The sequence below is a fragment of the Periplaneta americana genome, chromosome 13, assembly GCF_040183065.1.
Source record: "Periplaneta americana isolate PAMFEO1 chromosome 13, P.americana_PAMFEO1_priV1, whole genome shotgun sequence".
NCBI lineage: Eukaryota > Metazoa > Arthropoda > Insecta > Blattodea > Blattidae > Periplaneta > Periplaneta americana.
In genome coordinates, this window is record NC_091129.1 from 115,824,730 (window position 1) to 115,852,697 (window position 27,968).

A 27,968-nucleotide genomic window follows, 5' to 3' on the forward strand; every position below is an offset into this window, starting at 1 on the left:
TATTGTGGTAAGTAGGATACTTGGGATTCCCTGAAGTTTCCTGCTCCCTATATGCATTAATAAGATTTATAACAGCGCCTTTCGTCCACTCCAGTTTCGACATCCTGTTAGTGAAATTGAACTAAGCGCTGCGTTCTGCTACGAACTACAAGCTAGTGGCAAATCCCGTCCACAACGAATACCAACTTCCTTTGATGTACCGACAAGCGACGGATCACTTCCGAAGGCAAACCAAACGATCGGTTTGCCTTTGCTGCGACGTACACACGTACCGATTTCAATCAACGAATGCAATCGTTTGTCGTTCTTTCGTTGTTCGTTCGCTAAGTGTGTACGCACCTTAACACAAATACACTAACGCTCATCAGTTCACAGCAGTTCAGTCAGCTACCTACAGTACAGTAGTTATACAGGTACAGTTATCTGAAGTGTTAAGTTGTGTTTTTCAAAATACCTTATACATTTTCGACTGCAGAATACGCCGATATTGTGTATGTTTATGGTTTGTGCGATGGAAGTTCCTTGCGTGCCGTCGCTGAATATGAACGACGCTTTCCGAACAGAAGAGTACCATATCTAAGAATATTTATTGTCTATGGGGTTTGATGAAAGACTTTGTATACCAAAGGAACGTTAAAACGAGAGAGGCGCTAATCGACCGTATTTTGGATGCTGCACGCCGCATAAATAACAGCCACGTGCAACTCTCCCGAGCGATGAGCGCGATTCACGCCCGAGCGCAACAATGCATTGAAGCAGAAGGAGGTACCTTTTAAAATGCGCGAAAATATCGACCCCGACATCTAGAATATTAGGTATGTATGCATACGTGAATATAAACTTTAAATTCGTCCATTATCTGTCTCTAAATGCGAGTTAGTACAGTGGAATCCCAGAAGTTTTTGTGAAATCAAAGAGCCACGTCTCCGTAACCATTCGAAAAAGGTCTTATATTCATATGGACTTTTTGACTCAGAATGGCTTCAGAATTCACATCCAAAATTTTTTACCTTTCCTCGTGAATCACCCTCTATATTGTATATAGGCCAATTAGTTCAGTACTATTATCGATCTAATTATATTTTCTGTCATATGTAGCACTAATATTTTGTACAGAGCTAGTTTCGCAGTGTTAGTGCGTTTATATGGTCAAAAAGTAGCTGGACAGACCATTTCAATTTAGTAGCAATCCCACTTACAATTTTCATACTCCGTTATTATTAATGTATGTACCGAGGCTAGGTTATACCTTTCGTAACTTTATGGCGTAGCCTAAGCATTTAGGGTCAGAGATTGAACTCTAAAACTCCAGGATGTACCAACCGATTATTTTTCTCACTTGTTTGAGAACGAAAATGCGCTGCCTGGTGATAACGCTCCAAGGGGCTATTTTGAACGATCTTGATGTAAGTGGATTGAAAAAAAATAAAATGCGTGTCAATGAAGTAAGTTTGTTCATTACTCCTTGGATCAACCTTGTATGTTCGAATTTCCAGTAACTTATAAAGTGTCTTATTATAATGTGGATCCTTGTGGTCACCTGCTGATGTTTGTCATTTGAATAAAATATAATGCATTTCCCTCCAAAATTTGATTTTATAAATGTAATATCCTGTAACTTGGGAAAGTTAATAGTGAGAACATGCAGGAAAATAAACTATAAAATTTCATAATCCGTTATTTGAACATTGAGTTTCAGAGTGTTCTGTTTCTCTCAACTTGACATAAACTGTGTTATTTCCTTCTAACACGTTTGGAATATTTTGACGAATTATCGACTCTTGTACTGACTTTTCTTTTCTGAATTTCTTTGGTCTGTTTTGCCATAAGATGTTATGTCCTTGGAAGTATTCTTCCACTTCAACAAGTGTGCGATTATGTGTCTCTGGTACAAAGAGGAACACATAGAGAGCAAACAAGAAGCAGAAGAATCCAAACAACCAGAACATTCCGTGAATTCCCATTGTGCTCCACATGAAAGGAGAGCACTTTAACACACCTCCGAGGATTACTTCAGTGACAGCAAATATGACTCCACTGGCCATGCCGCGTATTTTTGACGGTACCAACTCACCAACGAAAGCGACTGGAAATGCGAATACTCCACCCGTACTAATAGTAATGTATAAAAATATGAGTAATATTACTATCCAAGACATCGAACGTTCTGACATAAGATTGTTTGTTGAGTTTACTGTGATTACAGTTCCTAGAATCAACAGGCAGATGCCACTGGCAATTGCGGAACTTAACACGATGGTACGTCTTTTAAACTCTAGGGAAAACCAAGCCATCATAATTATTACAGCAAATCGGAGAAAACCAGCGATGTTTGTGACAGCATACTCATCCAGAAGATCTTGACTTCCATGCCGGGCACGAGAAACAACATCCACCGAGTATGTTATGAACACGTGAACACCAGAGCAGATTTGTAATATGATCAGTAAGAAGGCGATGACGAATGATTTTATAACGTGGGGTTGAAGCAACGTGCTTAACAGCATGGTGTTTTCTTTATGACAGCGAGATACCATGATTCCAAGCTCTTGTCTTGCCTGTAAAAGAGAAAAAAATATATGCAGTAGCATCAGTAGCAGAAGATTTCTGTCAGAGTTAAAGCCATAAGCCTTCTGTTCCACTCAACCAGTATTAGAACAATAGCAATACAATAGCAGAAATACAGGAACAATATACAATTCTGTGGCCGGGAGGAAAAATGTATTAAGGAGAAATTTTATACTTTTTCAGGAGAGCAGTAGAAACATTGAAATTATAGAGGTTTTTTTAATTAAGAGGTTCTTCCTGGATATTATTTTTATAGTTCTTCTAAAATAGGTAATGTTGCTTATTTAACAATTTTCTTGATTACTTCCAAAAATAGCCGCTCTTAAGTCCTTTCAAGACTAGAACCCAAACTGAGTAGAAGGGACTACAGTATTTTAAACATAAGAACTTTTTCATGTCAAAATAAATGAGAAATGTAAATTATTAGGAATGCAAAATGAGTCTTAAAAATTATAGGACTGTTTACCCTGGTGCTTAAAGTTTTAAAAGGAAAGGGCATCAGTATGTGATAAAATGGCTAAAATACAAGTTAGACATTTTTAATAGGGAAGCATGGAAAGTAAACATGTGATGATTTGTAAGGAATAAAGTATTAAAGTAGTCTGTGCATGCTCGGTTCAAAAAGTACTTAGGACATTTGGTAAGGCTCTATAAATCCAGTCAGGAATCTTATTTGACTTTAACCGTTTTACCAGATTGTAGAGAATTGTTTTGCTTTCAGAATATATACAAATCTCATTTTCACAAAAAATTTATTCAGGATCTTTTTCCTCCCGGCCACAGAATTAATATTAATAATAATAATAATAATGATAATGATAATGATAATGATAATAATAACAACAAAATGAAAGCAAGTTTAGTTACATGTAATTCTAAAAATCAAATTATAGTAATGTGAATCGAATTGTTAAAATAATAAAGAAAACTTGTGTTTTTTTTACTTGGTTATTCAACGACGCTGTATGAACTACGAGGTTATTTAGCGTCGATGGGATTTGTGATAGCGAGATGATATTTGGCGATATGAGGCCGAGGATTCGCTATAGATTTCCTTACATTTGCCTTATGGTTGGGGCAAACCTCGGAAAAAAGCCAACCAGGTAATCAACCAAAGCGGGAATCGAACCCGCACCCGAACGCAACTCCAGATTGACAAGCAAGCCCCGGTGACATTTATCTGTTAAAAAATAAAAATTATTTATTGGAAAAAATTATATTATATTTTAGGAAAGCTCACAGTCTAAGTAGTCTATTTGACAACCGGGTTCTGAAATTAGTAAATGTCTGACAGGTATGAGGTACAGAGTAAAAATGAGGAGAAATTGCAACGGTGAATGATGAAGAGTATCGTGAAGTGTCATGATGAGGTATGCTCAATGTAACGGTGATCTGAGATCGAGTATTTAGGTTATGGTTGGAGCGAGATGACAGAGAACTTGGGGCTGAGGTGCGCAGAATTTGAAATAGAAAAGAAAGACAGTATAAAGTTCTGTGATCGTTGAGCCGGATCCAAGATAAGGATTCGAAAAATGGTGAAATATGATCGTATCGTCGGACATTGCACACGTATCTTATATACATATTCTGAGCACATTGTAATTTGTTCGAGAGTAAGCAGTGAGGTGTACACCGGCGCTCAAGTGTATCTGATCTAGGATTTTCTGATCGTTTAAGAGAATGTTTAAAGGATATAACAAATTGACAAGTTTTGAAATACACCGCGTTCTGGCTAGAGGTATCAAGAAATAATTGTTTACCATTTATGAAAGGAAGAATATCTTATTATTAGTCTATATGTTTGGCACAGGATGCAGAAAGTCTCCGAGATTTTATTTTTATTTTTATAACAGCAATGCTAAAAATGAATACAACAAAGGAAGAAAATTGAAGAAAACAAGATAGATACGATTTATCATTGTGATTTATGTCACGAATTGCTAACAATCAACATTGATCACTCTAATTGAATATAAAATATCAACACCACATCAAAACGTGCTTTGGTTTGTTGATTTTAAATAATATGTCACCAGAGTTCGACGCAATTACCAAGATTACAAAAAACACGGTCGTGTGGAGGACTATCTGAGAGAACTTGGTTACAGAATAGTTGTAATTTCAGCTGAACATGACTTTGAATCAGAAGATGAACATTAGTTTTATTTTGTGAACATTTTTATTATATTACATTATTTATTTATTATATTATATTATGTAAAATATTGGCCAATATGATAAAGTGTGAACGAAAATTTTTTAGCTGAAATTGTCGGGACGAAATGTACAATTGGACAAAAATTCTTGACCGAAATAGTGTGAACATATTAAGTCTGAACAAAATGTAGTATTAGACGAAAAACGTTGGATGAAATATCCGCTAACCAATCCAAACGTTTCAGTTAGGCAGGGCATGTAGCATGTATGGGCGAATCCAGAAATGCATAACGAGTGTTAGTTGGGAGACCGCAAGGAAAAAGATCTTTGGGATGCCGAGACATAGATGGGAAGATAATATTAAAATGGATTTGAGGGAGGTGGGATATGGTTGTAGAGACGGGATTAATCTTGTTTAGGATAGGGACCGATGGCGGATTTATGTGAGGACGGCAATGAACTTCCGGGTTTCTTAAAAGTCGTAAGTAGTAATATAACAAGAAATGAGTATACGAAATGAATATATAATAAACCAATGAAACACGATATTAGGCCTGCTTACGTATTGCTCAAAGTGTCCCTCCCTATTTCCAAACATTTGTCGCACCTTCGGATAATGGATTATACTCTAAAAACAATAAGTTTATGTTTACAAAATTTCTTTCTTATTACACTAATGAAGAAGTTTATAAGCGTACGACTTTGAAGGGAGTTAGTCATACACAGGGGTTGGAAACTCGTATTGTAAATAGAACAGTGTGCATAACAAGCAACTGATGTAAGGAGAGAGGCTAAGATCTCTGACAGCGGCTGTTTCCCAGCCCTTGGTATACATAAAGCAGAAAAGTTGTTGTTAACTAAGGTTAAGTATGTAAAATAATAATTTTGAATTAATAGAAAACGCTACAAATTTATGCCTCAACGTAATAATTTATAATTAATAACTTCACTTACAATATCGCTATACGACAGGACATCCCAGTCTTCGTTCACCTGTATCTTCTACTTTTTAAAATTGATAGTTAATTCGTTACGTTTATGACTTTTTTTATAAGAATAAGAAATAGGGATTTTTCTGTAACATACGTTGCTCAAGAAACGAAAGAAAGCCTATTACGAGAGGAAATAATATTTTGACGGTGATATTGGGAAGGACAGGAAGGAAGGTTTCCCTACAAAAAGAAGAATCACGTCCTGAAAAACATAATCTTCATGCAAGATGGCTCACCACCCCAAATATGTATCCCTGCAAAACAATTAATTACACGAATAGTTGGCGGTTGTGTCACCAGTAAACACTTTCTAACAATATGTCCTCTACGATATCCAGATTTCAATCCGGCCGCCTTTTCGATATGTGATTATCTTAAAGAACGACATTTTTTGGCGCATCCTATAATCCTACAGCAACTAAAATTCTCTATCAAGCAATAAATACAGAATATTGCGAGGCATTTTCTCTAAAATGCTGTGCAATGTGTCACAGAAGGAATGGTGTATGTTAAACACAGGACCTGTGGACATATTGAGATATTTAATAAAAGCCAAACGCTATTGCTTGCCCAACACAAATATGTATTTGTACATCTTGTTTACACAACTTTTAACACTGTATCACTTCGGAATATGTATGATAAGACTTAACTCAATTTCAGAACACACACACTCTTTGACTCTATATTACACCACACGAACACACTCTCACAGGAAACAAAACAAGAGGCGCCAAGACCAACACCGACCAGTTCTGAGGATGACCCATAAAAGGTCGAAACATGTAAACAAGGTACGTTAGAATTTAACACAAAGTCTTAACATATATATTCCGAATATGTATTTGTTTTCATTTAATCTGAAATATGATAGTATTTATAACAAGGAAAAGAAGTCTGGACACCAAAACATTGCCTAGAGGCGGCTACAGGTTTATGGAACTTATTTACTTTACTGATGCACCTTCAGGTTGGTATGCAGTAACACTTAAAGTAGGCCTACACCATTTGTATTTAAAATGGCACACCATTTGGACAAAGAAGAGAATGCAGGAAGTCGCTTTCGTAAGTGTGTGTTATGCTGGTACTTTATTTGTTTTAATCACCTGATTATAACGAGTAGTAGTTTGATTAAAGCATAGCAGTTCTCTGTAGAAGTCTCTGCATTATCCTGAGTTGATGTAAACAACAAGACATGTATAATATGCGACGTAGTTAACTTCATAGATTCTTTGTTTGAACTTCCATCCCTATATAAAACTATTTAAAGTTTGAAGTGACGTTTGTTTTACTTTATACTATCATCATCAATAACAGTCTTGGATTAGGCCTCCTGGCCTGTTCCGCTTCCAGAAGAAAGTTGATCTTTCCATCTCTTCCTTGGTCTTCCGATGTCTCGTTTTCCATGAGGTGTATAGTCCAATAGTGTCTTGGGTAACCTATTGTTGGACATTCTTGATACATGTTCATACCAGTTGTTGCGGTAAGATTCTATAGTATCCGCAATGGCGGTGATATTAAATTCTGTTCAGATGTCAGCGTTCCTTTTATGATCATAAAGAGTATATCCTGCAAGAGGTCTTAGCAATCGCATTTCAGCAGCTTCTATTCTTCGAAGTTGTCCTTTCGTTAATTACCATGTCTCTGATCCATATAATAATACCGGGACCGGGATTGTTTCTGGTCGAACTTTCTTTAATAGAGTTGATTAGATTGTCCTTAACAGTTGCTGTAATTTGGCAAGTTTAATATGTACGTCCCTGGAGTTTATATAAGAAAGATTGCAGGCAAGATAGTTGAATGTGTTGACTTGTTCTATACAATTATTATTGATTGCAATTTTGGATCTTACATGATTCTTTCCTTGGAAGGCCATGATTCTGGTTTTATTTATAGAGATTTCCAAATTATAATTTTTTTGCTATCTTGTAGCCTATAGTGTGTGTATTGCTCTTTGTAAGTTGTCTTCAGAATTTGCTAACATTATCTGATTATCTGCGAAAAGTAATGTGTTAAGTGGGAAGTTGTCAATCATAAAATATGTGAGCAATTCGTCTTCCCGTCCACACCTGTGGAGTAACGGTTAGCGCGTCTGGCCGCGAAACCAGGTGGCCCGGGTTCGATTCCCGGTTGGGGCAAGTTACCTGGTTGAGGTTTTTTCCGGGGTTTTCCCTCAACCCAATATGAGCAAATGCTGGGTAACTTTCGGTGCTGGACCCTGGACTCATTTCACCGGCATTGTCACCTTCATCTCATTCAGACGCTAAATAACCTAAGCTGTTGATAAAGCGTCGTAAAATAACCTACTAAAAATTCGTCTTCCCAATTTTTGGTAATGTAATTTATATAAATATTAAATAAGGTGGGTGACATTGGGTAGCCTTGCTTTACTCCTTGATTTATTGTTCTACCTTCCTTGCTTCAAGTGTTATTTACTTTTAATTTGATTTTTGTGTTTTTATACATATTCTTGATTGTGTAAATTAAATGTTTGGGTATTCCCATTTCAACTAAAACGTCCCAACGTTTTGTTCTGTCAACTGTATCGAATAAAATTTATCCGCATATCATCAGCTAAGTACAAGATCTCATCATAACAATTTACTCATTATACCCTACCACAAGACATCTTTATATTCTTCATCCTATACAGTTTCAGTTGCTAGAAATTGGAACTCGTTTCCGAGTGATATAAGGGGTTGTTGGACAATAACTTCATTTAGGTCAAAATTACATAAATTCTTACTTAACAGATGAATGCTGATTAATATTTGTTACTTATAATGAAACTAACATCTGTCCATTCTTATTATTATTATTATTATTATTATTATTATTATTATTATTATTATTATTATTATTATTAATATCATTAATTTCTCTAAATAGATTTACAAAACCTCTAATGGCAATTAAATTAATATTCTCATTATAGAAATAGAAATATATATATTCTCCCTGTAACTTAGTCCTAGTAAGCTTATATTAAATTAATTTTCATCATCTTACTAGCTATCTCAAATATTAAATTAATTATAATTCATTGAATTAAATCAGCTCATAAATTAAGTTACTACTTTACCTTATAGATATATCTAAATTTAAATAAATGTTTAGTGAAGAATATTGCTGGAGAACATTTTAAGTGAAGTGTAAATATTTGTAATTTAAATTTATGTATTGTATTGATTAAGGCTGGTTGAGTGGAAGAGAAGGCCTTATGGCCTTAACTCTGCCAGCGAAAATAAAACATTATTATTATTATTATTATTATTATTATTATTATTATTATGTTTCTCAGTAATTTGTGCTAGTGTGAAGACGCCGTCTATGCAGGATCGATTTTGTCTAAATCCATTTTTTTCTTCCCTAATTAATGTCTCTGTGATTGTATTTAATCTGTTTGTAATTATTTTTGCCTATATTTTGTATCCTGAATTTAAAAGATTGATGCCTCTGTATACTTTATACTATATTAACTGCAAATAAGAAAAACAAGAAAACTTACCTACTGAAATATTCATATTTACCTGATCCTTTTGGTGCTTGCCCCACGCTTTTTCTAGTATGCGACTTGCTTCGTGTGTCTTTCCATTTCTAACGAGCCATATCGGACTCTCTGGTAACGCCCACGTTGCGATGAACACAGTGATGAGGAAGATGATGGCTACACCGGTAGCAGCCCGCCAATTCAGCACTGTGCCTATTCCAGATATAATTAGCATGCCCACCACATATGAGGCAGTTACGTGCATGTAGTTTATTCCTCGTAGGTGAGCATCTGAGTGTTCATCTAGTAGTACCTATTCGAGAAAAATGACTTACATGTGATATTGATAACAGCCAGGGATAATGAGGATGCTAACACGTTTTCTATATTCACGCTCCCCTACTGGTTTTTATCAATAGTAATCTCACTAGAGGTTTTGATTTATCTAGAGAATATCAAAACTCAAGTGGGATTTAATTGACTATTACACGATTATAAGAAAGAATATAAAGATTAGAAGTTACGAAGTACACCAATACAATAAAATATTAGTTGACTTACGAAAATACAACTGCCTTCAAATGTATTATTGTACCACCTCAACATTACAAATATTACACTAGATGGCAGTAGTGTGTTATGATTAGCTGTTTTCTTGGTATTGGTTGTGCAAACTATGGAATCTTCATTGAACTATGTGGACGGTTACTAGTCAAGAAGGCTTTGTTGATTCAGTTTCATTTTTATTAAAATAGTCGCATTCCACTTCACTTATCCGGATCCCAGTAATCAACGTCATTTGACAGATGATTTTCAGTAAATCTTAGAATTAAACAATCTCTGATACGTGACTATCCATAATATCATAGCAGAAGCTATAACATAACCTGAATAATATAAACAAGTGTTAGAAAAATTTTAATTAACTATTATGAAATAAAAAAATGAACGTGAATAGTTTTAAAAGGAACAATTATTGGAAGTACAATTTTCAAATTTGAATGTTTTAGTGCTTGGTGGTTCAGTTGATGTTATATTGGACATGTGCGTAAAAGAAGTGGAACTCGTTGATGTACATGGTGTATTCCTCAACTTATTCAGGATTTCCGAATGGTGCTCTTCATTTATTTGTAAATAGGGATTCAGGGAAGATGCATTGCTATGACCAGTGATCTTTACTAATTCTTGTTCTTGAATGCCAATGCGTGTCATATTTGAAACTGCTGTGCATCGACTGGAGTAGTTTATAATTTTCTGCATTTTGACATCCAGACCAGTGCAGTTTGAAATGTTGTCAAACAAAGAAACAAATGCTAGGATAGTGATAAAAAACAAATAAATGCTAGGGAAGCGATAAATTAAATAAATGCTAGGGACGCGATAAAATTGTGTGATAATCAGCCATGATTGGTTGAAAGACGTCCTTTCCTACCGTTTTATTTGTCAAAAGTAGTATGACGTAGTAAAAGTGTAATAGTCTTATAAATAATTTTGTGGACTTAAAACAGTGCTATGGTAAAATTTATAACTCTTCTTTTCAAATATAGCAGCCAGATTGGAAATGAGAATGGAGGGTAGTAGAGGAAAAATATCAGTTACGAAAATTAAATTTTTGGGTTATTTTATAGAGAAAGAAGAAAATAAAATCTTGAAAACATGTTTAACACTTCTATAAATGACGAGAACTAAGTCTAATTGGATAAAGGAGTTAGAAAATAACGTAAGCAGTTTAGAAATAAATTGGTTATGGCAAGAAATTGGTGCAGTTAATATAATTTGATAAGTAAAATTATAATGGAGAGGAGTAATGAGATAGCGATACAGGAAATGTTTATTAGTTTAAATAGTTTAAAATCATTAATAGATTATTATAAGAAAATGAAAATCATTTAGGGAAAGGAAGAATATAGAAGAGTTAACAACAGGGAAGAAAGGATGGGACTAGCGTGGTGAAGATTGGGAATTTGGAGGTTAAAAAATAGAAGCGGAGACATAGGAGAATGTACATGTCCTTTATGTAATCAAAAAGAAGACGCGTTACACATTCTACTATCTTGCTCAGAAAATGATAGAACAGGAAAAATATTGTGACAGCTGCACCGGGGTTCGAACGCGTGTCCGACAGGGCGCGCGGCAGACGAAACGCTGGTACGGGGAGCATCTGCATGCTGAGAGGGCAGAGGGGGTGTATTACGGCGACGCGGCGAGGGGAGGTTGCGCGCGCATCTGCTACTTGCCGAGTGGGGAGGAAACAAACTGCTACGTGCAGAGTGAAGGGGGGGACGGACCCTCCTGAATCGTCCAGAAGTCCGTCGAAGTGGAAATATCCAGATTATTCATTCTGACCGCGAACTTTCTCGTAACTATGGTTTGGTTATATATAAAAGAGAAGACGCAAGTGAAAGTCAGTCAGCCCGTCAGTAAGCCAGTGTTGTTACAAGCAGATTTGGACAGTAACCGAGTTAGTCTTGTGTAGCAGTGAAGCCAGCTTCGAGACCAGAGCGCGACTTGAGTTGTGTCCGTAACTGTGGAGCCTGAAGCCCGGAGTTCGAGTGAAGTGGACCGCAGTTGGGGGACCTGAGTTCGAAGTTCAGCGGATCGTCTCTGAAGGTCTGGGGTTCGAGATTCTGTGAACGCGAGTGACTAAGCTAGAAGAACTAGCCAAGACAAACGAGCTGTGAACTGAGAACTGACAGTTCTGTGTTGTAAATAGTGCTTTGTGAATATTAGTTAAGATTAAGAGTTGATTGTTGTTCCTAATATTCCAAGTAAATTGTCATTGTCGTTTGTGGAGTGCAATAACGAACGCTGTGTTGCTGTGCGGAGAGCAAATCCCATTGTTGACGGGAGTGAAATTAAATTGTAGAAAGTGAAGAGTTATTGTTGAGATAATAAAATTACATTGTTGTCTAGTATAAAAATTTACAATATTCATTGAGGAGCCAATACTAAAAGTAAATGTGGAAATAGCGTAGCCTATAGGAAATTTTATAAACGGAAGAAAATTAAGGGAACTTGGAAAATTTTTGTATATAATAAGGAAAAATTGAGAAGGGAAAGTTAAGGCATAAACATATGTATAGAATAAAGGTTGGTAATATTTTGATACTAGTAATGTTATAATAGTTCTTCTTTATAATTGTTTACAATTTTACTGAGCGAGAAGAAGATCGGTTTTTTGTGTCAAAGTATTAAGGGAATGTTCGTGGACAAGTTTCCGCACAAAATCGGTCCTTTTCTCGCTTAATAAATTTGTGAAAAATTCTCAAAAAGTACTATCATAATATTCATTATTGATTAGGAAGGTGACATTATGATACATTTTGAACTCGTCTTAATGTGTGTAATATATGTAACATGATTAATGTATGTAGTGCTATTTGAAAAATTGATGACGTCACGTGTATGCTGTACCATAATGTAGTTACATAAACCAAATCTCCACACTAATGTTAGCCCCTTGTTCTAACATAACGCCCAAAAACATAAATTCCAATACCCATCCAAACAAAAAAGTTATAATAGGTGCACAAGAGAAATGGGACAGCCTGTATATATATATATATATATATATATATATATATATATATATATATATATATATGTATACATTAGGGGAGACTGTTGTATCTCTAAACATTTTTCACATTTTATTTATTTTTTTTTATTTTGGGAAATGAAATTTTTTAAAAGAAAAAATGCTTGAAATAATTATTGAAGATTCCTTCACAACTTCCTGTATGTATTTTCCTGTTTTACAGATCTATTAAGGATGGAAAAGATAAAATGAAGGGATATGTAATGTGTTCAAAGGTACAACAGGTTCATGTACCTTGGAACATACTCTCTGGTACCTCGGAACACGTGGAATATAGGTGGGAATATAGCTGTAAAATCTGATGATCATATTTAAAATGCGTTTGCCGTCATAAACCAGAGCAGGCTTCTGTGATTAAGATTTGATTTCCTGGAGGAGCAATAATTGCTTCAACAGATTTCTTCAAGGCATCCGGATCAGTTGGGGCCTTTTAACTCCAGACTTACTTCGTGACATATTAAAATAAAAGAAAAACAAAAACCGATGGCATTGTGCACTTTGGATCATGTTTCATAGTAGGCCTACAAGATGTTTTGTGTTCAAAGGTACAAGAGGGTGCACATTTAAACAAATATGGCTCCCAAAACTAGAGATTCGAATAAATCATGGAAATTAAAATATGTTATTGCTCACCAGATGATAGGGAACAGACTGCACTTGATAAATAGTAACAAACACAATCTGGTTTTGGGTTATAAAACATAAATCAATGAACGAAATGTTTACTTTTGGTAATAAAGAAACTTCTTTTGTTCACGGAACTCACACTTTGCAGTAAATCAAACTGAAATTACGACCAGAACTACTTAACGGCATTCTCTACAATCTACTTCAGCTTGAGTCTTCTAGCTAGCAGCAAAAATTAAAAAAAAAAAATGTTCAAAGGTACACTATGCTATAGGTACAACAGTCTCCCCTACTGTTCTCTTCTTTACGGAAGAATGGCTGTATAACATTTATTGGGAAATATTCTTTTAGGCCTATTCATATTTGGTATTGTGCTGCACCGTGCCAACAAATATTATTACTCAGGGATTTCTAAATACGAAGCTGAAAATATTTTATTTAGTAAAGATTCTAACCATTAAAAACAGTTACTTGGGTCAAACTTTACAAGGTTTCAGTTTGAAGTAATGTTGTCTTCCACGTGGCATTTGGACTAGCCTAGTAAGAAATATTATTACTGAAGTTAAACTTAACTTTTATAGACATGATAAGTCACTGATCCATACATAGAGCGTTCAACTAGGCTTCTGACAGGAATACTTGTTATTTTCTAACTCTTTTATCCAATTAGACTTAGTTTCGTCGTTTATAGAAATCTTAAAAATCTATATGCTCGACCATGTCGAAATGTAGTAATTATACACCTAGTGGCAGCCCTTTAATGGACCTCATTAACGTATACCTATTCATTAAATTCAGGTTTTCCACCAATCAGAAAACACCACTGTAGCAATATGATAGCGCAAGTATCGATTATTCTCGGATATGCAATCGAAAGACAACTAGCGAACCGTCAAGGAGGCTGGAAATCCAATACTGTCGCAGAAGGTTATGTTCTGTTACTATAATAATTAGCGTTAATTTTAAATAATATTCAAATAAATTCAATTTGTCATCTCGCTTTTCAATGTCTACATCAGTTTCCAGGTTATATCAAGATTAATGTTCATTTTACTCTCTAGATTATATAAAGGTCAATGACATTTGTTACTCGGAAAAAATCAATACTTTCGCGTCTGCGCACATCTCACAATTTACTAGATATTGCACAAGGTCACTTCCGATCCCCAGTCAGATAGGAATAATATGAATACTTATGAATAATGTCAAGTTAGAAATATGGTCGAGCATAAAAAGTGGTATGAAACTTGCCTATAATGGTCATTAAGACGCTCTTATGAAAATAATTATGAAACGAACGCAAGCGAGTTTCATAAACATACTCGCGTCTTAATTACTACCATTATAGGCTCGTTGCATAATGTACTATTTCATGATGTTATTTTATTTTTTCTCTACAATATAATCCAAAAATTTAATTTTTCTTACTAATATTGTTCCCATACTATCTCCCATCCCTATTTCCAATCTGGCTGCTATATTTGAGGACAACATGTATGACGTGATTTTCTCCCCCACTAGCTTTCGAGGTCATATTTGAGAATGGTAAACCCTGCTACAGAATATGAACTCTCATAAATCTTGAATAGAAAACTGTGGAGATCTTGTATGAAAGTTGATATTTTGGACCTCGTAAATAATATGGGATATTGGAAGTTCAAGATGATTATACAACATAACAACTACTACCTGTATTTCTTACCAGTAAGGTGTCCGCAGACATGCCTCTGGCTATCCCTGATATCAATCTTGTTGCTATGATCAATTGGTACGACTGTGCGGTTGCCAACAGTGACCACCCCAAGATGTAGAGAATCAGTGCAAAACGCAATATCTTTCTTCGTCCCAGTTTGTCTGCTAGGCATCCCCCGATGATATTTCCCACTGGACTACCAATGCTGAAGACACTAGCTGTAATGAAAATGTTTAATTAAATGCTATAACTTATTGTAAATAAATGGATTTCTTGAGTATGAAATTTTTTTATAAATGAGAGAAAATTTGTTTAAAAAATGTATAAGGCAATCTCGCGTAATTTCGTGACACGGCTAATTCCGTTATATATTATTTTAAATTTATCACGAAGTTATATCAGCGACAAGTGTAATTTTATGGTATAGTGTAAATTTCAGAAGATGTATTATAACATAGATTTAATTCACTGCGCTCGTGCAGTGATGTTTGCAGATGTTTTGGAAACTACTTCAAGAGTTATAAGATTTACCTATAGCTTTGACTTTGTGAGTCACTTTTTGAATACACCGTCCAATTTCCTATGTAAAAGAAGAGTTTTTTGGTGTGTGTTTGTGGCCAAAATTGTTTTCAATATTAAGTACTGACATTGTATAGGTATCTTGGTGAAAAATATGAACTTATAAATCCACTGATAATGTAACAGAGCCTTGTCTTGGGAAGTTATTTTCTTAGGGTTTTTCTCATTCCACGTGGCCATTCTTTTCTCTTTAAATTTAAAAAAAATGATATAACATGGAAGAAATATCTAATATATGAAACGTAAAGTATTTGTGTGTGTATTCATAGCATCATGCCGTGCATGTTGCAGATAGCAGATAATCTCAGGGTCAAATGTGAAAAGAAATATAATGTAAATGATAAGAAAGAGGCAATTGATTTTGTCTAAAGCAAAGGAAAGCTGCCATAGAGAAAACTTGTTCTTTCCTTAGCATGTTCAAAGAGGACCAGGAAGGGACCAAAGCAGCAATCAAGCAGAATGACATTTCCAGTCTTTCAAGTGAGTTAAAAGATGTAGACAATGAAACAGCATCATCTTCAGGAGCCAAACAAAGAAGATCTGTGCTCATTGAAAAGACGAATGATTAGCCTAATGATTTTTAGATGGATTTTGCTTAGGAAATTTCGAGGACGACAGATGAATTCAGTGTATCAATTGTGATCAATGGTTTAATGATACATAATATCAATACCTTTCAAATACCGGTTGAAAATATCGGTTCTCGTCCGATCACCGAAGTCAAGCAACATTGGGCGTGGTCAGTACTTGGATGGGTGACCGCTTGGGAATACCACGTGCCGTTGGCGAAATTTTTATCAGGGACTGGAACGCTTTACCTGCAGACTTACTAAAGGCTTTACCAACAACCAAAATGTATTTAAAAATAGGCTTAAGGACTTTACTAATAGACGGTAATTATACACAGTATTTAAAGGGTGTAAATGATTTGTTGTTATTGAAGTGTTGTATCAGTGGAGAATTACGTTGTGTCAGTGAAGTGTGTTGTGTCAGTGAAGTGTGTAGTGTAAGTGAAACGTGTTCCTGTCAGTGAAGCTTCATAGTTTATAGTGGCAGTGAAATGTTTTTGAAGTGTTAGTGAAATCAGGATAGAATCAGTGAAATGTGTCGTAGTTCCAGTGCAGTGAGTGAGTTGACAGCGAAATGAGTGTAACGTTGAAAGGTACTTGTGCAGATATGAACATATCATACTCGTGGGTTTTAGTTCGAACTTAGGTTTAAGATACTAATTAGATTTATTTCAAATGTTATTTTAAGTGATAGTTTCATTTAATTTAGGATATTCCCTGTTGTTGTTGTTATTATTATTATTATTATTATTGTTAGTATTAATTATTAGCATTATTATTAAATGTAGTTTTAATTAATAAGTTTATTATTGTCATTATTGAGTGTAATTAGTTACCACTGCCACCGGGTATATACCCATTGCAGTGTGAATAAATACATACATATGTACATACATACATACTCACATACACACACATACATACATACATACATACATACATACATACATACATACTTTGGTTGTAGATATGAGTCTGACAAAGGAATTTAAAATTTGACTGTCAATCATCTGGCCACTGTAGAAAGGTCGAACCACGGCTATGGCAAATGCCATTTATGTCTCATTTTGAAATGCCTGACCTAGGGGGACAGATCTTAGTTCGTTGACGTCTTATATTACGAGAGAAAAGAGCAGTGTTAGCGGAGATGTTGCAGACTGCTGAAACTTCCAACTTAATTTTCTAATTAGCTGTGCATTTAATCACAAAACGTAATAAAGGTTTTCTATTCATTTAAGTGTACCCTATCGTCTCTTTCAATCTTCAGGGTTATGTCACTTCCACCCTGTATATGTAGAAATCTACACTTCAAACCGTACAAATTCGTACCGATTTCGTGAACATAATTTCTTGTTCACGATCATATATTGTCGGGTGATAAGTTTTGCGAGTGTTATGCAACATGTTCTAAGTCTTACTTCTGAAAAATATACCTAATTTTACCCTACTACAGCTATTTTCAACCTGTGTGCCGAGACACACTGCTGTATCGCGAATGATCCACTGGTCTGCCGCGAGAAAATGAAATTAGTAGAGGTTACTACTACTACTACTACTACTACTACTACTACTACTACTACTACTACTACTACTACTACTACTACTACTACTACTACTACTACTACTACGATGGCATCACAGCCCAAAGTCGGTCCTTAGCCTCCTCAATTTTCTTCCTCCAACTCTCACTGTCCTGTTCTCCAGGCAGTTGTTCCAAGATAGTCCTGAGAATCGATCGTTACCGCATCTATCCATCTATTTTTGGGTATACCAATTGGTCTTTTACCATGTATTTTCCCTTCTAAGATCTTCTTTGGTATTCTGTTCCCTTCCATCCGACAGACATGTCCGGCCCATTCAAGCCTCCTTAATTTGATGAAAGTAACAATATCGAAACTTCTATATAATTTATATAGCTCGTTCTGCAGCCAATAAGGCCTATTTTGCATTAAGCGCAATATTGAAATCTAACTGTGTGCACAAGGAAATAAAACTTAAAATATACAAAACAATTATTAGAAGTAATCTCTGTTATGCAAGCGAAACTTGGATATTATCTAAGGAGACAGAAGCTAAACTATGTATATTTGAACGCAAAATACTCAGAAGAATTTTTGGACCAGTGCAAGAAAATATGCAATGGGAGAATACGTTATAATAACGAGCTATAGTAGAGGTTATCTTAGTGAAATTGAAAAAATGAAAGTGAAAAAATGTAGTAAAAATAGTGAGTCCACAAGAGCAGCGCGACAGAAGACAACATTCAGTAAACACAGTTCACACAACAATCGGCAGAGAAAACAATGACTAACGCGCAGTAGGGTTGCCTGATCAGTGAAGTTAGAATATCGTACAAACCTTGAATTTAACTGACTTTTAATTTAACTCTGATCTTGATAGATATATTGCACCGACCCTCAAGCTAGGCGAATTCCGAAACCCACACCGGCTGACTACACTAAAGTTCGCTGCGTACCCAGGTTTCGAGCAGGCATCGCCCCTTCTCCCTAGGTCAGCCCCATCCTAGCGTCGCCAGCTGAAGTTCGAGTTCGGTGAATGCTATAGAATGATGACGAAATGGAGAAATGTTGACGGAATAATGTAGATGCCTAATATGGGAATGGAATGGAATTGAAGTGAGGGGGGGCACGGATGGCCCAGCACTGCGACCTATTGAGATCTATTTAGCTAACCCTCGATATGGAATGAGTTGCGTGTCATAGATCCCCTACGCGCACCAACCCAACCACACGACTCCCTAACGACCGGACCGTACAGCCAACAGAAATCCATATACCATTCCTGCTTCGGCAACTTCCCCCAAGGCCCTCCTGTCGGTCCGAGGCGAAAATCCTCCCCCGAGTAGGTCCGCCTCGGGTGCTCGTTGGAGAAGCCATCTAACGTAGTTTAGCTACAATGCACGGAGGCCGGTCGAGAGAGCCAGTAGTTCCGGGAGGCCGCCTGTAGAGTGATTTGAAAAACCAGAAACGGGATGATGAGGAAAAGATGATGGGGGAGGGAAGGAAGTGTCGAAAATGAGTGGGGTTCCAATCGCCTGATAAAGTTACCTGATATTCATCCATAGGAGTGAGGGGAAAACCCCGAAAAAACCTCACCCAGGCAACTCGTCTTGACCCGGGACCGCTGGGTTCGGAGTTAGACTAGATAACCCCTCAGTCACAACGGTGGACCCTAATATGGGAAACCCAATATGGGAACCCCGATAAAAAACCCAACTGGAACCTTATCCACCAAATATCACTATGTCACCATGACCAACCTTTAAAAAAGATAAAAAAAAGGTATCCCCGTGCCGTGAAGGCACTTGGGGGGCATGGAGGGAGAAGCCCCATGCTTTCCATGACCTCGGCACTAGAATGAGGTGGTGTGGTCAGCACCACGCTCTGACCGCCTTTTACCCCCGGGAAAGACCCGGTACTCAATTTTATAGAAGGCTGAGTGAACCTTGGGGCCATTCTGAAAGTTTGGCAACGAGAAAAAATCCCGTCACCACCTGGGATCGAACCCCGGACCTTCCAGTCCGTAGCCAGCTGCTCTACCAACTGAGCTACCCGGCCGCCCGACCAACCTTTAAACATATAGTATTTTACTAGTTTTCATGAAGAATTTTCCTCTAGTTAGGAATACTGATTTAGAAAATATGAGTGTGCCGCGGAAATTTAAATTACACCTTTAGTGTGCTACCTGGGTCAGAACCTGTCCTTCTCCAGCAATTCAGAGAAAGAAATAAAGAGACGAATCAGTATGGCATGGAAGAAGTTCTGGTCTCTAAAGTTCATACTTACAGACAAATTCCAGAAGCTAAGCTTAAAGGTTGAGACCCTGGAAAAATATGTATTACCAGTCCTACTATATGGATGCCAAACCTGGTCCCTAACATCAAAACAGAGGCGTATGCTTCAAACCTGCCAATGCAGTATGGAAAGAAAAATCCTGCAACTTTCTCTGAGGAACAAAGTCAGGAACGAGGAGCTACGCAACCGTACCGGCATGAAAGACGTCCTAAGCACCGCAGAAAGGCTGAAGTGAAAATGGGGAGGGCACGTGGTAAGGATGGACCACAGACGATGGACGCACAGACTGACATTGTGGGATCCCAGGATTGGCAGAAGAAGAGTGGGACGCCAGACGACTAAATGGGCCGACTTCTTCAAGAAGGCAGGAGCACATTGGGCGAGCAGTACAAGAGACAGACAGCTATGGAGAAATCTAGAAGCCACCGTCCTCAGTGTGTAGTGTGGTGCGAATCTTACAAGTGCATATAGTGTTTGTGTACATAGAGACGAAGTAGTGCAGCCAAGTTCGCTGATATCACTCCTTAGGACCAGCTCACCTAACGAGTGAGGTCAACTGAGCCAAGCCCTGTCAATCAGGAGGCCCTTGCCCTTTCGGGATCTAGCAGGCTAAATTTATTTATTATTTATTTAGTGTGCCACATGTTCAAAAAGTTTGATAAACACTGCCCTAATATACACAGATATTTCCAAAATATTAAAAGAAGTGTGCCCTGCACGCACTAGACTTCGTTTTGGACGCTTTACCTATCCATGATCCAATTTCATCGTCGATAGGAATGGTGCTATCATTCTGCTGAAGTCTGGGTATTAGCACCGCTGAGTGACCTATATTCATTCCGCAGGTCATTGCCACCGCTCCACACACGCATGTGACGATCAACTAGAAATCACAGAATCTATCTATACTACATAAAAATACTAGCAGTTGAATTCTTTTCTCTAAATATTTACTGATTTACTCTGCAGTGACATGTTAGTATTACAACATAAGAGCAACGAATGCCTTTACTTCAAAGGCTTTCAGGGAACGGTATTTGTAACAAAAATGTTTATAAGCCTAATTTATGTTTTCACATATAATTGATTGACATGAAAGAGCATTTTCTTCATATTGGAATAGAAAATAAAGACATAATCAGTTGGAATACGAAATGAGGCACTAGAACAGTGATGTCAAAGCAAGCGCATGTTTCTGACCTTGACGTCGTGCGCGGGCAGCAAGCGCTAGTATGGAAAGAGGAAGGGTTGTTTATATGAATAAGCAACCTGTTGGATTAAGAAAACAGTGGTGCACAAACTTCAAACGGAAAGTGGAATTTTATGTCGTTATTTTTATATGGCTTCTTTCTGTTTAATATTATCTATATTGTCTGTAAAACAAAAGTACTAACACTGATTTCTTAATATTGCACTTGTGTTTTAAATGTTAATAGCATAATACAGAGTTACGAAGGAATATTCACTTAAATTCCATAATAGTATAATATTATACTATATTAAATGGATGAAACACATAATTAAAAAAGAAAGTGATATTCCAAAGAAAGAGATTCAGTATGACATGATAAGTTGGAATTTATATTGATGGTATCTTTAGCCTTACAAACGTAAGCAATAAACTAATCAAAACAATATTACAGTACAAAGCAAAGTTACCTAGGTACTGTATCTGTTTTAAGTGTAACTAATATTACATAACAAAACTCTTATTGCATTATGCTTTTAAGGTGATATTGGTGAGCAACTTCCTATCATCAGAATATTAAATTATTTTCTCGAAATCTACTGAAGCTATAGAGCTGACAGTTTTACAACACATGGGCACGTATCTTTTGCTTATGATGTAACAGTAGTTGCTTTGTTAATTCATTTCCTTACAAACAATTTCCATGCGAATATTTTCAAAATTTTCAATACACTATCTTCAGTAATACGTATATACGGTATATTAGATTTACGAAAACATTCTGTAAGGCTACTAAATAAATAGGCCTATACCTGAAAATTTCACTTTTCTATACGGAAAGTTGAGAAAATATTTCTTTTGAATAAAAAAAAAACAAACTTGTGAAAAATGAGCATTAAAATTAAAACTTACATTCTTATAATGCACTTATACTTCTCAGGTAAATCTAAAAATTAACATGGATACAGTTTTAATAAGTTCTCTTCCCTTTATCTATTGAATCAGTGCTGGCCATCCCTGAATATAGCTCGCCCAAGCGGCATATACCACCTCTTTCGTCTGTCTCTTTCCTTTCCGCTGTAAAGCGCTCAGGCTCTCCTGAGCTCTAAAGCGCGCGCTTGCTCCTGTGGGCATCAATTGTCATGCCTGTACTAGAAAATGCAGTTTCACAAAGATATGTGGTGGAAAAACAAAGAAGAAATCTGATTGTTATATCATATAAATTTGATTATTCGTTTTTCATTCTTATCCAGAATTTCGAATTACTCATAGATTTAAAAGTGCTTTCCAGTCCTATGTCTGACGAAAATTCAACAGAAGGGTTCACAGTCCACATATTCTGGTGCAGTCGGCTTGCAGGTAATTTTTGGACCGGTCATAAACAGAAAGAAAGAAAGAAAGAATGAAAGAAAGAAAGAAAGAAAGAAAGAAAGAAAGAAAGAAAGAGAGAGAGAGAGAGAGAGAGAGAAAGAAAGAAAGAAAGAAAGAAAGAAAGAAAGAAAGAAAGAAAGAAAGAAAGAAAGAAAGAAAAGAAAGAAAAATAACTGTTGTGAACATATTTATAATAGTACAGTGGAAATTTAAGAAGACCTCAATCTCGTTTGTAAATAATAGTGATGGTGACTAACCTGTGGCAATAAGAGACGACGTAGCTTTGTCTTGGTTTCTTGTTCCGCAGCCATTGACTCAGTTTCTGTTTCACTGAAAAAGTATACGTTTCTTCATTTAATTTATACCAAAAAGGAAGATTTCTCGGCGAAGGTTCAATTGTTGTAAACAAAATCAATGAGAGGTATAAAAGAAAGTTTAAATGTGGATTAATGTTTTATGTAAATGTTTATGATGATGATTGTGTTCATCTAGTATTAGATAGGCCTACTATTATTAGACAGGAGTTAGTATATGTATAATACCGACATGAAGACCATCCTCCAAATTTATTTCCGTGTTGAAATTATCTTTTCTTAAGTAAGTTGAGATGCTTAGAGATTTAAATATATATTTCTTTGAGTACAAAGAAAATCAAATAAGCAACTCTGTGAGCAAAGAACTTTTAGGGGAAGCAAGATCTGATAAAAGTGAATTGTCAGCTATGATAAATTTTATACACAAGTAAAATAATATATCTTAGTGCTTTAAGATAAGACTCCACGCTTATTCTATTTTATTTCGTAGACAAATACTATCAATAAGAACGTAATCAAATTAGTTGAATCTGAGGAAATTTTCCTGGACATATGAAAGGGAGTTTAGAACTAGTGACTGCTAATCCTTTCCTTACCACGTGTTCATTTCATAGTGTATTATGAAGGTATATTTATTATAGTGGATTATTAGGTTAGGAATGATAAAATTATATTTCGTATTAAGAATTATTACGAAATTGGGAAGTATTATTACATTACATGCTATTTTTATAGCTTTACTTACGTGTTCGTTTCATACAGGGCTTTCATTTCAAAACTTCCCAGTCAAATAACTAATTATTTAAATTGAATTCAATTTAAACAAAAAAAAAAAAACACGTCAATTTAGATATTGAGGGGAAAGTCTGAAACCAGGCTTAATTGCATTTTAGATTTTACCCCCCCACCCCAGCCTTTGAAATTTGAAATGGCACCCCTATATTTTTTATACTTTCAGAAAGCATCATTTGCATTTCAGATTCGTCAATTGCATTTGAGAACCCGTCAGTGCTATTGTAGGCCTACTTAAATATGAAAGAATATTCATTTGTTTATTTCACCTCATTCATTTGTTTTTGCATCTTTTGTTTTCTATCGTCGCCTGGCAACCTGTATTTTTGTTATTATCACTTGATTGTAGGATGAAAACACAGCTTATTTTGTGTAATTTCCTAAATTTAATCAATAAGGATGATTTATGTTCTCTCTTGGAGAGTATACACCACTTTAAAATTATTTATTACACAAACACAGCTTACGTGACATGCTCAATAGCTTTATTCTCTTCAGCTCTTACTTACTAGCTTTTAAGGAACCCGGAGGTTCATTGCCGCCCTCACATCAGCATCCGTCCCTATCCTGAGCAAGATTAATCCAGTCTCTACCATCGTATCTCACCTCCCTCAAATCCATTTTAATATTATCTTCCCACCTACGTCTCGGCCTCCTCAAAGGTCTTTTTCCCTCCGGCCTCCCAAACTAAGACTCTATATGCATTTCTGGATTTGCCCATACGTGCTACATGCCCTGCCTATCTCAAACGTCTGGATTTAATGTTCCTAATTATGTCAGGTGAAGGATACAATGTGTGCAATTCTGCGTTGTCTCTTCAGCTCTAATCAACAATAACAAGAATCCAAAGTGTATCAACATGATGACTGTTGAGAGAAGTCCAGGTCTTTTTCTGCGAATTGCCCTCCGCAAACGTCCCAGTATTCACTCTGATGAGTAAATCAATAATAAGCACGCACCTATGGTCCCAAAAGACCGTCGCCGTAACTTCCTTCACGGATAGAGCTGCTCGGAATTTCTTGAAGGTGGTGACAGTGCGTGTTCCCGGTGAAATGGATGCTCGCTTCGTGTCCGCATGATGCACCCATGTTTCGTCCCCTGTAAAAGATACGGTGCACGGACGGCACTCCTTCCTCATGGAACCGTATCAAGTGCAGGAGAGTCAATTCCATCCGAGTGACTTCATGATCTTCTGTGGGTTGCCTGGACACCCACCGTGAACAAGTCTTTCGGTATCCCAGCTGCTCATGAACGATAATGTGCACACTGTCCACTGAGATGTTGAGTTCCTCAGCAGTGTCGCTAAGTCGAATGCGATGATCGTCCTGAATCAGACCTTCAATACGGCACACATTATCATCTGTGGTTGATATGCTTGGCCGGACGCATCGTTGGTCATTTTATATATTTACTGATTCTTGATATAAAGAACACATTAAAGCTATAACCGAACCATACATCACATCAAATTACGCAGAATATATTATCTACAATAATGTAGAAACAGATATGAAAATTCTACACATCACACCAAAAAATTCCACAGTTAAACATCTTAGAACAATACGAAATATACAAACATACAATAACACACCCACAACATATACTTAATACACAATTACAGTTCAATACCCACACATTATTCGTCATCATGATACATAGAACACAAACAATCACTCCCCACCATAGTAGCAACACACCCCCACCCCTACAACTGACGAATGCAAATGGCAGTATGCAAGATCAACAGGAACATCAGTAGCTCATAGAACACTGAAGATGTCGCAGAACCGGCGTCGAAACGGGTCGTCTGTCTAAGGTACATAACCTTTTTTAAAAATGTTAACACTTTTAATGTATCGTTAAACAATTTTAAGTTTTTTAATCTTGTACATCTCTCCTGCCGTTATCGAACTCGGTACACCAAACCCACACCTGTTTCCGTGACATACATTGGCACCGTACACGTCAACAAGTTGATGATGAATTTCTTCTGGTGAAGTGCCATTCAGACGCAAAATCCGGGTAACACTACGCATTTCCGTATCTTTAGCCATCTTACATTGCGAGGATCTGACGCAATATACTTTATTACCGGTACTGATACACAATATGTCAAAGGAATGGTCATGAGATATAATGTATTTATTTACACTGCAAGTGACAAATACCCGGTGGCACAGGTAACTTAATTCAGTGATGTCAAATAAAGCGCATTTTTCTGACCTTGAGGTCGTGCGCGGGCATCAAGAGCTTGATATGGAAGAAGGAATACACAGCCTGTTGGATTAAAAAAACAGTGGTGCACAAACTTCAAACGAAACGTGAAATTTTCTGTCGTTATTTTTATATGGCTTCTTTCTGTTTGATATTATCTATATTGTCTGTAAAACTAAAGTACTAACATCAATTTCTTAATATTGCAGTTGTGTTTTAAACGTTATTAACATAATAAAGAGTTGAGAAGGATTATTCACATAAATTCCATATTAGTACAATTATACTGTACTAAGTGGGTGAAATACATCATTCATAAAGAAAGTGATATCTCAAAAGAAAAAAAAAAGTTTGAGTATGACATGATAAGTTGGAATTGATATTGTTGGTATCTTTAGCCTTATAAAAGCAATGAACGAATTAATCAAAGCAATATTAGAATACAAAGCAAAGTTACCTAGGTACTGCCTATGTTTTAAGTGTAACTAATATTCCATAACAAAACTCTTATCGCATTATGATTTTAAGGTGATATTGGTGAGCAACTTCCGATCATTAGAATATTAAATTATTTTCTCGAAACCTGCTAAAGCTATAGAGCTGACCTTTTTACAACACATAGGCATGTATCTTTTGCTTGTGATGTAACAGTAGTTGCTTTGTTAATTCATGTCCTTACAAACATTTTCCATGCGAATATTTTCAAAAGTCGTAATACACTACTTATCTTCAGTAATACGTATTTACGATAAATTAGATTTACGAAAACATTGTTTCAGTACCTGTAAGATTACTAAATAAATAGACTATATCTGAAAATTTCATTTTTCTATAAAGAAAGTTGAGAAAATATTCTTTTTGAATAAAAAAGAACTTGTGAAAAATGAGCATTAAAATTAAAACTTACATTCTTATAATGCACTTATACTTCTCAGACAAATCTAAAAATTAACACGGACACAGTTTTAATAAGTTCTCTTCACTTTATCTATGGAATCAATGCTAACCATCTCTGTATACAGCTCGACCAAGCGGCATATGCTACGTCTTTCGTCTGTCTCTTTCCTTTCCACTGTAAAGCGCTCAGGAAAAACAACTGTTGACAAGAAATAAATGAAGCTCTCGGAACTGATTGTACATATCATTAATTAATCTTCTGTGTAATTATTATTATACCCTACATATTATAATTTGAGTACTGCTTTTTAATTCAGTAATTCTTTTTTAATTTTATGAAATAAACATATTACATTACGTTACATTAAAAGTTTATATTGCTAACTTAATGATAGCTCATTTTGAACAGTCAATTTTTTATTACGGCCTCTATGAACATAAGCAGTCTGTTTCTTTCTCTTTCTTCATCTTCCACGATAGCAGCCAATACCTAAAATTGCTTGCCATTCAAATATTAAGTGGATGTATTCGTAATGCAGCCATTTTAAAACATTTGTCTAGCTTAACTTAATACCGTTTCGTGGCATAGCACATCATAGCTTAGCATCGATAAGCGTAGCGTAGCTTTCTGTATGTTGTAGAGCCTTAAGATGGTTTACAATACATGATGTCATTACATTTACAATATTGAAAGAAATATGAAGATTATGTTAATTTATTTTTGTCTTAATTTTTTGTTTATGAGACTGAGACGAACTTGCGAAGAAAGGATTTGGACAACCTTGTTATATCGTACTTATTTTAAAATAGATTACTCCATGACTACGTTAGCAGCTTAATTAATAGTACTTACCGATCGACGTGTTCCATGCTTTTAAGAAACTTCTGAACGCTCTGTATCTGTAAGAAGAAATTATCAATCCTTATTTCCTTCCATTAAATTCTGCATTCGCATTGTGTCTAGGAATATCGTTTAGCCTTCATGGAGGAGATTAATCGATGCAACAATGATTGTGCGATCTCGACTTTTCCTCATGGTTTGAAAGAGAAACTGGGGGCAACACAAATTTCCTCTCTTGATAGCAATGAGACCTGACGTT

The 27,968-nt window shown here is 36.0% G+C and overlaps 1 protein-coding gene across 1 annotated transcript; it reads right to left on the reverse strand.

The window, feature by feature from the left end:
- Nucleotides 1–41: 41 nt before the first annotated feature.
- Nucleotides 42–27,968, reverse strand: LOC138712303 (facilitated trehalose transporter Tret1-like). Its single transcript, XM_069843927.1, has 6 exons — nucleotides 27,722–27,968; nucleotides 22,906–22,978; nucleotides 20,836–20,971; nucleotides 15,135–15,343; nucleotides 9,248–9,520; nucleotides 42–2,558 (listed from the first exon to the last, which is right to left on the reverse strand). The coding sequence occupies exons 1-6, from the start codon at nucleotides 27,736–27,738 to the stop codon at nucleotides 1,668–1,670; spliced, it is 1,599 nt and encodes a 532-aa protein (XP_069700028.1). The 5' UTR covers nucleotides 27,739–27,968; the 3' UTR covers nucleotides 42–1,667.

Coding starts and splice junctions, on each gene's coding strand:
- LOC138712303 (XM_069843927.1), bottom strand. Junction 15,344..20,835: donor TGAAATTGGATCATGGATAG/GTAAAGCGTCCA, acceptor TTTTCATTACAG/CTAGTGTCTTCAGCATTGGT. Junction 9,521..15,134: donor TGTCTGCGGACACCTTACTG/GTAAGAAATACA, acceptor TTTCTCGAATAG/GTACTACTAGATGAACACTC.